The 14,476-nt window shown below is 35.6% G+C and overlaps 1 protein-coding gene across 9 annotated transcripts in view; it reads right to left on the bottom strand.

The window, feature by feature from the left end:
* Positions 1 to 555: 555 nt before the first annotated feature.
* Positions 556 to 14,476, bottom strand: part of CLASP2 (cytoplasmic linker associated protein 2) — a 151,135-nt gene continuing 137,214 nt past the window's right edge. For all 9 annotated transcript variants that reach the window (XM_010582318.1, XM_010582312.1, XM_010582335.1 and 6 more), the window contains 7 exons: positions 13,592 to 13,745; positions 12,641 to 12,869; positions 8,002 to 8,195; positions 7,041 to 7,169; positions 5,144 to 5,350; positions 3,883 to 3,999; positions 556 to 2,779 (listed from right to left, as the gene is read on the bottom strand). In XM_010582318.1, coding sequence (XP_010580620.1) covers positions 2,693 to 2,779; positions 3,883 to 3,999; positions 5,144 to 5,350; positions 7,041 to 7,169; positions 8,002 to 8,195; positions 12,641 to 12,869; positions 13,592 to 13,745 — 1,117 coding nt within the window. In that variant the 3' untranslated portion in view covers positions 556 to 2,692. The remainder of the gene's footprint in view (positions 2,780 to 3,882; positions 4,000 to 5,143; positions 5,351 to 7,040; positions 7,170 to 8,001; positions 8,196 to 12,640; positions 12,870 to 13,591; positions 13,746 to 14,476) is intronic.

Consider the following 14,476-nt stretch of genomic DNA (forward strand, 5'->3'; position numbering starts at 1 on the left):
TTCATCCAGAATATATACTGTATACTTCAATAACTTATTTTTTCAGTATGAAATAGCATCTTCAAATAGATGACAAACAGCAGTCATCTGGAAATGATCCTCTGAAAATAAATATTACCTGCAGAAAAAGCAGGAACTGCATATGGGACTATTAAGCTTAGAATTTAAAGTGACCTTCGTATAATCAAAATGTAAACTACAAGGTTGTAGACTGAAAAATATTTTTGAAATATTAAAAAATAAAATGCAAACAATGTAGAATGTACAAATAAATGAAATAGTAAACAAGAAACCTGCCTAGATGAAGGAAACTGGGTGTTCATAAAGATTCAATTTCCAAAAAACATTTTTCTCTAGCATACCTATATTCACAACATGTTCTCAAATGCCAAGTCAGATTTAGTAACAAGAGTGTATAAAGACACATCATTTGGACACACATAACATGAAGATTAAGATAAATTTTTTTTTAACCAATGTTGTATCAATCACATATATAATTTTTCTTATAGCATGTGATAAAATAAAACAAAACAGCAATGTATACATTCTGAATTTTTTAAGTAATGTTATGTACATTTTATTGCCAGTATATGCACAATGGTAAGCATAGAACTATAAATACACAATGTAATTAAACAGTAGAAAACAACAAGAATGTTACACGTAACAAAGGAAAGAAAGAGGAGATACTATTTTCTTGGTGTAGCTGCTAAAAAGGGCTAGTGATGAGTTATGACAGTCTTGATTTTAAGTCTTTACATATATTTCTACAACTTTTCCTCCAAATAAATCTCTGCAACGGCATTGCTTCTTTAACAAACACATCTTAGCTCTTTCTATTGCATTTACTGTTTCACTAAAGTGAAAACCACCTTTCATATAATTACAAGCATCTGGCTTAATTTTTATTCAGTTTTGCTTTTCAGGGTTCCTAGCAAGTAAAGTGTATAAGTAGTTTCTTATGACATTTGGCTGCAGTGTTGAAGAATAGAGTTTTGAATACACATTAAATGATAATTTGGGAAAAAAAAAAAAAGATTTTCTGTAGATAGTTCTTCCACCGGGTGCTATTATGCAGCAGCTCAGTCAAGAATTAGTCACCCTGAAGAGGTAGAGAGAATTTTAGCCTAGCATAGATCATCATCCTTGGCACCACTATTTTCTCTCTTATCAGGATACACTTCCTACAACTAGACAACATCACAGTCAAAGGAAAAACAAGTGAGGAAAAAAAAAAGTTCCACCATTCCTGGGAAGGGCACTGTTCCATCCCAGTTCTCAGTTAATTAGCTTGCTGCTTATATCCAAAACAAAACAAAAAAAGAAGAAAGACAACATCTAGGGACACATTTACTTGATCTTTGTTCTCTTTCCATTATCAAGTTCATAAATACAAAGAACCATTATTCACAATAAACTAACTCTTTTTCAAAAATGGAAAAACAAACCCTGGAAACATTTCCACACCTTAATCCAGATGGGTCTTGAGGATGCTATTCAAGAAAACCATGCAAATAATTTGGTGCAGCTTTCCCTACTCATCCAAAATATATATATATATATATTTTTTTTTTTTGTTTAAATTAAAAGGTGGCAAGATCCATAGCATTTGTGACTATTCCCCCCCCCACCCCCCCTTTAAATTCAATGCAGAAAATCTTGGTGCTTTTAGGAAGGTAACGAATAAATAGTTTTCTGCACTGTTGTCATAAAATCCCATGTGAGTTACAATACAAGACTACTTGTTCCAGCAATTAGGTTGAGAGGAAACATTCTAGTGATAAAGATAAATACATACTGAGCATGCTTGGGCAGAGCACTCCATTCTGAAGCATCCTGCTTGAAGAACGAAAGGTGACAAGGATGGTTCACGTCCATCAAGTGACCATTAACTTTGCTGCTAAAAGGCAGACTGCCACACTATCACCAGGTCAGCAATGCTACCCTGAAAGGGCTGTCTTCCACGTTAAGAGGTACTGGTTGTACCAGTCCTCTACTGCGCACACTAAATTCTTATTTATGCAACAAACATACAACCAATGAACAATATCACTTTTACAGAACTGGATCGATCCAGCTTTTTTTTTATAGGCATATTTCTCAATCTCTAGAATATCCCAAACAAGCTGTAAATAAGATGATGAACCACCAACACAGTGAACTAGTCTCACTGCAGTTCAGACTAGTTCAGCCTTGTTTCACATCACTTCTTGTTTCTAGCGAAGGACATGATACTCAAACAAAACAGCAATAAGAAAGTAATGTTATCTGCAGCTGAATAAAAGCAATGGAATTTATATTTTAACTTCTGAAGCTTAAAGCATACTGTTTTAATTAGCATTAAAAAAAATATCTTTTTTTTAATACAGTAACACTGGCAAAAGTTAGTGGGAAGACACAGAGGATTGCGAACAGGATAACTGATGGATTAGATTATTTTTCAATTTTATTCTGCTTTGATCAACTGATGTTAATACTGTTTTTCCTTGGATTTGGAATATTTCTATTGCAACAGTCACATGCAGGCTGAGGACAGCCGTTGGTTAAAGAAAACAAACAAACAACCAACAGAAGAAAGGGAAAAAAAACCCAAGAAAAAAGTTCCAGAAGTTGTATGTAAGAATTTTCCTTTCACTGAAGAGGGCCTTGCCCTTGCTTTAGGAGACCTGGTTAGCTCTTGTCAGCTTCATTAGCTTTGTCCAGACATATCTGCTGTTGTATCCCCTGGTCCAGAGCCTGTTTGTGCACGTTTGATGTAAAGGTTCAGTAACTTCATCTGCAAATTTAAGCCAGAAATTCACCTTGTTTAGTATTTGCAAACTGTACACACTAAAGGAATGGTATAACAAAGGAGACATTAAATCATTTTCTTTTCCCCAAAAGCAAAACTATATTTGACACAGTTGATTCAAAGGTAACATACTTGCCAAAGAAAACAGCAAACACAGCAAAATTTGTCAAAAGGAAACTGCTCAAACTTCTTTAAGGATGTAAAGAGGAGAATGATTTAAGGTAGCTAGATTAAGATAGATGGAATATTTTCCTCAAATTACAATGCTGTTCTAAAAGTAGGGGTTTGTGTGTTTGGTTTTTTGGGTTTTTTTCTTTCTTTTAAGTTAATGTTGAGGTTTTAAGCCTGCAGTTAAGTGTTGTTGATGCTGGTACTTACTAAAGTTTCCAATACTGTCTAGAATCACATTCAATGCAATCACTGCCAGAGAGTAGTATTTTTAAGATATAACTGTCTTACTCAAAGATATAAAAAATTAATTGTGCTGGTTTATTCCCAAGGACAAAGAGATTCACAGTTAACATATAGCTGTTTGCATGCAAAAAACTGTATGTAAGAGATGCCAATAAAATCATAAATATCCTGAACAAAAAAGGACCACACACTGATTACTATTATTATTATTTGAAATTAGTGGTACTGAAAGGACAGATGAAAGCAAAATAACAAGGAGGGAGAATAAATAAAACTCCTGTATGTAACATTTACACATTACATTTATTGCTTTCCAATCAGAACTTGCATGAAAAACAAGACAAGAAATATTGATAGGAAAAGCCATGCTGAGTACAGCCATTATCACTATTACCAGGGATACCACCAGTAACTAAATCCATTAAACAGCAGTAAGAAACATAATTCAGTATTTATCTTCATGCTAAAGTTTGTACACTTGCATAAAGATCTATGGATTTTCAGTTTTGAACTTTTTATGATGAAGTTATATTAATCCTTGGAGGGTTTCAGTAGCCCTGATATTCTCATTCAAGTATATACTTTTATGAAACTTCCTGGCAATTACAACCAAAATGCAAATGCACACATGCAATTACAAACCAAGATTTCTTTAAATGGTATCTTTTACTTACTTTACTGCCAGTGAGTTGACTGAGATGTGGTTTTAGCTCATCACCAATTACTGCATGAATGGCTACAAGGCAGAAAACACATGCCTTACGAACACTGCTCTCTGAATTATCATAACCCTACAAGGCAATAAAATTAACATTAATACCTTATCAGTTAATGATTAAAAGCCTCAGAAAGCTATTTACTTATTTACTATAATAAATAGATTGAAGTTTACAGTAAATTAATGCTAGTGTAGCCCAATGAAGCATTCCAACAAAAAAACAAACACGCAAATACAGAGCATGCACTTAAAAAGCAGGCTGCTTATTAATCACCAGTGATAATAATTTTCCAGAGTGAAATTAAAACCCAGGCAATCCTGTTTGTAAGTTACACTGGAAACAGAGCTGCTGTCATGCAATACGGGAATACATAAGAGAAATACTTCTAGATTATACAGATAATTACTTAAAGAGAAGACCACTCAATTTAGAGCTTCCTTACTCTGAAAGAAGTATTTTCTTAACAGCTAAAGACTCTTTTATAAACTCCCATCTCATTCCTTAGTGATTTTTGTTTCTTTTGTCACTTTGCTAGTATCCCATGCCTGGCTGTCTCACTCGCATCTCCTTCTCAAAGGGCCCCTTCTCTGCCTTCCTGCAGATGTATGATTGGATCACAACCATTAAAGACAAAAATCTGCAGAATGCAGCTGTTAAACTCTGAAACATCTTTATCCATCACGTGCAAATTAATGTATCTTGGCTCTTGGTAAGGTGGGAAATAATTTATTTTTAAAGACAAAGGAAGAGAAACCTCTGATATCCTTCTCATTTTATTAACCTTTCCCCAATCAACTGCTTCTTTGCTCTTGATTCCCCCAAACCCCAAGCAATAAAACACTACAATCATATGCAAATCAACACGGACAATTCCAGACCAAATGATTACAACTTGGAAAAGACATACAAGCAAGAAAAAAACTAACTAAAAGTATCTACCAAGCTTAACTATAACCAGTACTTTATATCCTACCGAGATTTCCTTTGAGTCCTAACCACAGTTATAATTTAGCTACCTGCCAATCAAAGAGTTTGTTCCCACTGTCTGAGTTATTTTGGGTCAAAGCAGCCATCAGCTATCAGAGAAACAAAATACTTCATGAGAGCCAAGTGATATTGTTTTTAAAAAGTCTTTGCAATTCTTATATATACAGTTTCTTTTTGTTTGTGTGTGTGTGTTTGTGGGTTTTTTTTCCTTCCTTTCTTCTTTACTTACCTGTATTAGACCTGGCACAATCTCTGGTAAAAGCTGAGTAAGGGTTTCTTTAGATACTCTTTCTATGACTTTTGTCTGCATTTTGATTGCAGCCAGATTAATGGGGTAATCTGCAGTTTGGATAATTGGACAAAGAACTTTGATGCACTGATCTGGACTAATGGAAGTGGCCAGCATGGAAGCAGCTTCTTCAGCAGATCTCACCACCTATTGAAAGAAAAAGACATGGAAAAATTATTTACAAGAGGCTGTTACTATGGTCTGTTATCTGGCAGTAATGGTCTTGAGCATAAAAGTTTCCTACCAAGAGCTATACAATATTGTAGAAATATGTGAATGAAGAGCCCTTTGAAAATCTGTTTACAAGACTCCAACTGTTGGACATACTTTCCTAACAACAAGATTCTTCCCAATATTCTGTGGCTAATCTATGTCCTCGGCAATACATGTATCAGTTTTTCAAATCTGCTTGTTGAACTGGACCTGAAATTCCTCTATTCTGTAATACCCTCCAACTGCATATTGAAATATCACCACCTTTGTAAATCTATAATTTCTTGTGTTGTCATTTGTTATTGCTTAGGTCAGTAACCACCAAGACGACATGTTCTCACATTCATCTCAAAAACATGTTTAATGACATGCCTAGATTGCCACTTCTAGAAGTCAATCTAGCTGTCCTGCCTCCCCTCTAAATTTGAAAGAAACTATGACAGGAGAGTACTTCAACCCTGAAGATTATGCAGAACAAGAGTAATTAGGTAGGAAATCAACAGATACAGAAGCTCAGGATACAACACGGGCACAACAGAGAAAAATCACATCTGATCTTCACATTAGTGCAGCTGCAGTGTCTGCCATCTAACAAGACAAACCACTGTACAAAATCAGCAGTTTGTACATCCATGATGTACAAAAACCACCATAACTGTTTATCTCCATCCTTCTCCCCTTTACTCTCTCACTCGTATACATGAAACCAAGAGAGAGGAAAAGCACAGTAACAGAGAAGGAAAGATGGGGACAATACGCTGTAATATATACAGCGTATGAAACAAATCAAGAGGGTGCAGGGAAAAGAGAAACAAGTATCTGATGAGTGACAAAAGTCATTGGTATGGGGGGGACTGCAGTCAAACTTCAAAACCTGGAACTCCACAGTTACGTTCCACATAGAGTTAAGTGCCCTTGCATGACCTCGATTCTTTCCATAGCATCAGTGACACTGACGTGAACTGTTTAATATTGGGGTGGTTACTGTATTTGTGTTTCTTATGTCTATGTGCATTATCCTTTATTACGTATGCATGCATTGCAAATACTTCTGAGTAAGATTACAGTTATCCTCCTACTTCTGAATCCCCTCGCTATTCTCGGCCACAACCAGCTCCTCCCTTTGATATGTTCCTATGTGTTCTCCCCTAACAACATTCAAAGCCACGGTCTTGAATGGTGCAGAGCTGGCTAAAAATGTAAAGGGTTGACAATTCCTTGCCATGTTCAGTCCCATCTCTCAACCATGAACCTTCCTGAAATCCAAAAGCTTGTTGTAGAGCTCTGGGACACTTATATCTGGCTTAAGGGAGGTTTTTCCTTGCATGACATCTTCAGTTACTCCTTGAAGAGCAATAATAACAAATTGTCAGTTACTATGTCCTCTTGGACAGCACCCAAGGCAATTGTTATTAGGGCTGATAGGAAACATTTGAGAGCTTATAAAACAGCAGGGTTTTTTTTCTTGCATATCCGAGTTAACTAATAACAGCTGAATGCCTGATTATTAAACAAATTATTTGCTCAGTAAAATCTGACTAATTGCTCAAACATTTTTGGACAGTTGTTTCATTTTGTAGTAATTTTTCATAACCTCAAACAAACAGAATAACTGATTACTAACCTCCTTATGAGGATCCTTATGTGCTTCTAAGGTCTTCATGATCGTGAGCTCTGCGTAATTCTTAAACCTTGCTGGCTGGTTTCTTAGAATTTCTCTTAGAACTTTCAACGCCAAAGCTCTAATCGCATGCTAGAGATTTAATATTAAAATAAATGAGATATGTATCTTTAAACAGACATATATATTAACATTTGTTCAGCAGCTGGGAGAGTCTTTGGTAATGGAAAAATATCAGATTATACTCTATGCATATATACAGTATGAACCTAGTGTTAACAAATAAAGCTAGAAAAAAAAAATATCTTCATTTTCTCACTCTTCTCGATCTCTCTTTTTGCAGATAATTCAGGTGGCATATCATAAACATGTTGCTAACCTAATTGAGTTATCTATGCCACCCAGAAGTTAAGTTGCAAACAATTTTACTCTTCACAAGTGCTGATAAAACCTTTAGCATCACATCATCCAAACACATTTTGGAATTTTTTTTACAAATAATTATCTTTTTTTAAATAAAACCCCCAAGTATTAGTGTCTTTTTGATCCTCAGTAATTTCAAAAACAGGGCCCTTGTAGAGAACAGTTACATAGAACTCAGTCTCTTCACAATGAGCATTAATGTATTTTAGGAATGTATTTTTAAATGCTTTGCCACACATAACGCTTTGACATTCTAGATTCCACCAGGGTCTATTAACAGATAAGCTTTGAATCCCAGTGAAAAATGTTTCATTTAATCTGTCATGTGGGAATCAACAAATACGAATACTTGAGAAGTGTTACTGATGCCCTTTTCACCATCAGAGCATTCAGAATTCATGACACTTTCGTATTTCCAGTTTTTTGTTTTCTTTCAAGACTAACTGGAATTTGTGTCCTTCCTACTACCCATACAAATTTCAAAGATACTGAAAGTAAACCATATGCTTTGTTAACATTAACTGGATTAATCTGAATTTACCTCTTTATCTCCAAGTGTTTCAAGCAGCAAAAGTAATATTGTTTTGAAGTGCTCGTCCCAAACACCAAAAGACTCTTCCTGAGTTAACTTCATCAGCTCATACAGGGCAGCCTTTCTTTCCTCAACTCTCTCATTATGGTTTGATAACTCTTTCAGTAACTCTGCAACCAGATCAGAATGGTCCATGGGAGGCTCTGTCAAAAAGGAATACACAAACACAGTTCTCAGATCATTGCAAATAAATATTACTGCCTGCTGTACACTGAAGGATATTTTCTAGGATGGCTAGCTGGCTTTCTAACATGCTTTTATTTTTTTCCTCAAGTTTGTCTGCAAAAATTGCAATTTGGCTACTACATTTTCAGTGCAGCCAACATTGCCAAACAAACTTACAATCACCAAAAAACCCCTACAATGATATCGCAAAACCTCCCTCTAAGCTAGTTTACTGCAAGAGTTTTTATGCTTGCAATACCCAAATTAATAAGTACTCTGCATCCTTTTAAATCTGATCTATATACACAAAGTGCCTCCTTTGCCATATAACCCTTCCATCCAAGATAAATGTGTCTTTTCTCCATTAGTATTACAGAATTGCTTAGACTTTGTAAGCCATGGTTCCACAGCAATAGCTAAGCTTTCAACACAAACAGGGAAAAAAAACCCCATGCACAAGAATGGTGCTTGGTACAAAATAGCTGAAACAGAAGCAAACCAAGGCCGATAGTCCCACAGAGATTCCTGATAGCAGTTGTTACGAGATGGCTCTCCATTTTAGTTTTGAGTAGAGAGGATTCCATGATGATGGAGAAACACATTAGTAACAAGACCCATATTTGTAAACACTAGACTGTGCAAGATCTGCAAACAGTCAAGAAACTTAAAAATGGCCTTAATGAAAATTAAATATCAAGTTGTTGCCTTTATTCCATCATCAAGACCTATTTAGCCTTTAAGAAAGAAAAGCATATAGCTTCCATCTTTGCACTGAGACTTTTGGATAAATTAACAAAAACACTTTTTTTTTCTGGAAGAAGGTTGAAAATATTGGCATAAAATGCAAGTGTTCCTGCATTGAATCTTTCCTAAAATTGTTCCATTTATTAACACATGTAATACATTCTCCATAACAAATTTATTAGGTCATATACTGAGAAACCACAGCCCTTGAACATCTTCTATTACTGTATTCGATATTTTAACTTAAAAATGCTGTACAAAGCACCTGTACAAAGAAACAAGTAAAAGCTGAATACCGTGTGTCAAGTATCTTAAAAATCACACATCAGTTACCTTAAAAATCACGCTGTTTCTGAACCCAACATTCCTATTTGCATTCTCTTTTGCATGAATAATCAGGAGCACAAGCACCTGAAAGCAAAAACTTTTTTCTGCAAGCACTTCTACTGCCTCTGTATTAATGCACACTTTGCAGGCTCCCTAAATGGATCATTAACGTTTGCTTAAAGGACAGACTGAAATTGCATTAGGCGAGTTATTAATTAGTACAGATGAGCAAAATGGACAATCACTTTTACAGAAGCAAGATCATTACTTTTATTACCAGAACTATTACACTTGTTCTACCAAACTGTGAGGATTACAGCTATAGTAAATCCTATTTTGGGGAATGCATATTGACACATAATTAGCAAAACTACCCATATCTGTTTGAATGGAGTTATTTCCACCATGAAAATATCAGAATGAAAGGAGTGGCAATTTGAACATATGGAGGGAAGGGATAAAGAGAAAAGAAGGTAGCAGCCGTGTCCATGCAGGAATAAAGGGAAGAAAGAAGCTCCATTAGTGGAGAAAATAGCTGGAAATCCTGAAAAACATGAGGACAACCAAGAGGAATGTGCCTTCACAGCCTGTATTTTCCACTCCACTGTATGACTTAGCACCCAGTGTTTCATTTCCAAATATTCTCCAGATAAGAATGGAGAAACGTAAAAGTAGACATATTCAAAGTCTACTCTCAAAATTTCTTTTTCAGAAAGAAAACAAAACACAAATGAGGAGGAACAGATGCAACTCCTTCATTTGAATGAATTAAAATATGCATTGGAGATACAAATATTTGATGAACAGCTCTTCTCAAACCAATCAAATAATACCCTTTTGACAGGATAAATGCTGTATGCACGTATGTCCTGAATTTAGTAAAGACTTTCTTACTGTCATCCATAGCATCTTGATACAGAAGCTATGCAAACATGGTGGCCAAAAAGCCAACGAAGTGGGTGCAAAACTTGATGAATCACCTGCAGGGTGACTGGACTATAAATGGCTTTCTCTTAATCTAGGAGGATACGAGCCACGTCCCTGCTCAGGTCTGTGCAGAGCCTGGTTCTGGTTGATGCTTTTGTTAATGCTATCGAAGGAATATAGAGACCACTTATAAAATCTGCAGATGACATCAATTTAAGATTGCAAACATTCTGGGGAACAGGATAAAAATTGAAAATTATCATGATAAATCAGAGGAACAGTCTGCAAGAAAAAGGATGGTAAATGTAAGGCAAGACACAGAAGCAGAAATCTTAAGCTCATATACAAAGCGGCAGGTAAAAAGCAAGATGTTTGGAAAACATAGTCCATAGAATTAAGCTGAAATAAATAAGCTTCTTAGGAGAGAACACTGTTTTTCAACCAGACACTGCTTTTAATGAGTCTGGAAGTAACTTAGAAAGCCAGGTCTCCCTATGCTTCGGACAAAGAGCATCTACCCCTTAGAAAAAAAAAAAAAAAAAGAGTGCTAGTGGCTGGAAGATTTAGGCTGTTACTCTGAAAATCTTTTTTACTGCAGGAGAGGCAAAACACTCAAATGGCTATGTGGGCTACACTGTGGCACCTCCTCCACTGGAAGTTTTCAACAGTTAGACAAACCATTTGCAAAATACACGTTCATGCCTCAGTGCTGTTGACAGGACTATATGAGCAGCTAAGGTTTTCCCATCTAGCCCTGTATTTCCACATCTTTCTCCCAGTAACACGAGAGGATAGCTGGGAGTCCAGTAAAAACAAGATTTTGTGTCATGAACAGGCACCAATTCTGTGGAATTTCTGAAAATTAAAATCTAACATCCAACGAGTGCTTCAGGTTTATGGGAAAAGCATGCAATTCCTAAGTATTTTGCTGAGTGCATCCTTGTTCATGCAGCCTTTTTCAAAATTATCCTAGATGAAATGCTAAAAGTAACACAAATAACAGAATGCACATGGTATAACTAAATACTAACGGTGAACACAGGAATGAATGCAAGTACTTTGTTAAGATCCATTAAACAGCAAACCTAAATAATGCATTGCAGTACTCCTCCAGCCAGGACAAACTAATACTGGATGTGTATGCTTCACTCCAGCCAGTCATGAGTTTTTATAAAACCAGAACATGCTGGCACAGCACAGATTGCATTTGGTTTAATGCAATATCCAGAAATATGTTGTCAGAAGGTGTAAAAAGGCTTGTACCATGTAAAACAGGATCCCTGTAATACGGGATCTCAATCATAAACTGGCTCTGTATATGGATGGCAAAGAAATTTAATTATTGATATTTACATGACACGATTTGTAAAAATATGCTTTCCCCTCAATCTTTTTCAGAACATAATAATTGGCCATATGCCTCTTCACTAAACAAAACAGAAAATGAAGAGAAAAGCACCTTACTTGTATTTGGTTTTAAGTTAATGTAAACTTAAAGCCAACTTACAGAACAGCTGAATAAAACACCATGTCAGAAAAACAGCTTTGCTCTTCAACAGTTTCTATAACACATCTTTGCTGGATGACAAAAGCAAAACAAGTCAGAAGGGGGAAAATTAATTTGTCCCTCACTATTAAGAAATTTGTTTACTTAAAAACTGATTTTAATCTATAACCGAATAAAATATCAACAATGATGAATACCAGACTATGAAAACCACCTACTGCTTTTTAAAATAATGATAGTAGTGATACTTTTAAACCTTCCCAACATTTAGATATAAAGAACTACCCAAAGATATACTGAGAAATATTAAAAAGAAGCTCTGGAAGCCTACAAAACAACAGCCCAGGTTCCTAGATTTACATGCACTAAATGAACCACATTCCTGGTAAAAGCTGGTTTGGCTGGTTTTTGGATTTTTGCCATTTCGTTGGGGTTTTTTGGGGGGGAGGGTTGTTTTTTTTTTTAAGAATGTTTAGTCAATAGAAAATGCCAATGTCATGTTTCAAATACAAATACATTACTAACAAAACACTCTTTCACTGAATTCCCAAACTGGTTTGATCCGGGTTTACTTCCGTGCTGTAAATCTTTTTTTCCCTCTTTAAATTTCAATCATAAAGCAATCTGATAAGTAAATTTATATTGATAATACTGCTACAGGATGTGCTACCAGAAGTATACAGTATAGTTCAGTATTGATCTCATTTCTACCCTTTATCTCTACAAATACCAGGTAATCCAACCATGTCACTCAAAAGGATTACTAACAAACAAATTGGAAATACGGTATTTGTAAAAACCTCTCAAAGCAGCAGCACTGGTGATACATACATTTCTAATAATAAACGCAGACCCTGAACTGAAAGATGGAAAATCTCACCATTTTTCTTCTAGCACAGAATGCAATCTGAAGCTTACCATCAGGAAATTGCTCTGCATCATCATCAAACATGGCTTCTTTCAAAGCAGATTTATTAAAGGAACTGACACCATCAGAATAATTGTATGGGTTATAATCTCGTGAACGTGGTGAAGAGTGGGGAGGCATTGTGTTGAGTAATGATGTTTTGTTATCGAGAGCTGTTCGGCCTGTATCGCTCACACCACTTCCTGCTCGTAGGTCTACTATTCCAGAAGCACTGCAAATCTGCAGGAAAAGAAAAATCATACGAGCACATGAAATACACACTTACATGTTTCAATTAACTACATTACTAATTCATCTATGTAGCAAAAACTTACGAATATAAAAAATTTCAAACTAGCCTTCAAATAAGAAGTCTTAGAAACAATTCCCTAAACTTCGCTTTCCTAAAGAAAAAAAAAAAAGAAAAAAGTGTACATAGTCCAAAAATATTCATCATGAAATAGAAACAGCTGTCAATATTTTATCTCAAAAGTTTGATGCTAAGTAACTAAAAACATGTTTAAGCATAAACATATTTGGCAAGCTCAACAAATCTGAAAGCCAAAGTTCCATAGAAACAGAAGTTTAAAACACTGCATGTAGCACTGAAAAACCCACCAGTTTTGTACAGAATAAAATAAAACCTTTGGAAAAACATATGTTAAGGTGCAGACCTCTCAAAAACTGAACTCCAGATGTTTTGCAAGATAATCTATTTTTAAATTGCTAACATTTTAAACAAACAAACAGCTAGTGCTACTTCAAATTAGCATTTACATTCCAAAATGTGGTTCAAGCCTAGGAATATATTTTTCTAAAGCTCTGAAGTAATTTTGGAGAAATGTCCCATTTCAGAAGTCGTAACATATAAACCTACTGAAAAAGATGCTTTATCATCTGTAACGAATCAAGCCATTGGCTTGGTTTGCTGATACTAAGATGCACTGATTTTAAATACTCACCGAATCACCATCATCTTTTTTGGAATCTCGTTTTACAGGCTCATTCATATCTTCCTGACTACGAAAACTGAAATTCTGAATGGCTTCAGTGACTCCACGAAGAGAGCTGTAAATATCTTCGGAATTCATGTTTTCAGTGTCATAGTCAAATGCACTGTGGGCCACAGAGGACACATAAATTAAGACGGATTTATTTTGTGATCCCATATTTTTAAGTAACATTAGCACAGAACTACATAGATTCAAGAAATATTAATAAAATTATTATTTTTCTTGAAACACATTAAGGAAGAAAGCTGGCTCTCCACATAACGAAATTGTATGATGGTACATCTTAGTAAGTGTACTGCTGCTGACAGACAAAGCACTGGGACTAGCTAGCTAAGGGAAGGGCTACATTATGTAGCAACATCTGCTGAAGAAACAAACTTCTGCTTTGTTTTATGAATATGAAACAACTGGGATTTTTACACCATACTCTTTCTGAAAACAGTTCCAAAGTAAGGAGGACTGATAAAACTCAACAGTTTTCACAGTAAGTTGATTGCTAAAAGCAAAATTACACCGTCCACTTCGCTGGCAACATCGGTACCACAAAATTAAAGACCAAAACGTTTATGAACTACTACTTTTTTAGCCTCCCCAATATTAAGTCTGGTTTGATGACCCAGCTGACCTAGTCTAACATTTGTTGGAAATGAACATTTCTGTTTTCTAACCCCTTTGCTAATCTATTTGCACTCCAAGGTGCATGGCCCTTCCCACCTCAGGCCAGCCCTGGCACTTGTCATACCCTTCAGGGAAGCTATAAGCAGTTCACTGGACTGCCATTCAGTGGAGAGAGGGGGATTATTTTTCAGCATCTGTCACTTTGTGCAAAATTCC

The sequence above is a fragment of the Haliaeetus leucocephalus genome, unplaced genomic scaffold, assembly GCF_000737465.1.
Source record: "Haliaeetus leucocephalus isolate CR32 unplaced genomic scaffold, Haliaeetus_leucocephalus-4.0 Scaffold83, whole genome shotgun sequence".
NCBI lineage: Eukaryota > Metazoa > Chordata > Aves > Accipitriformes > Accipitridae > Haliaeetus > Haliaeetus leucocephalus.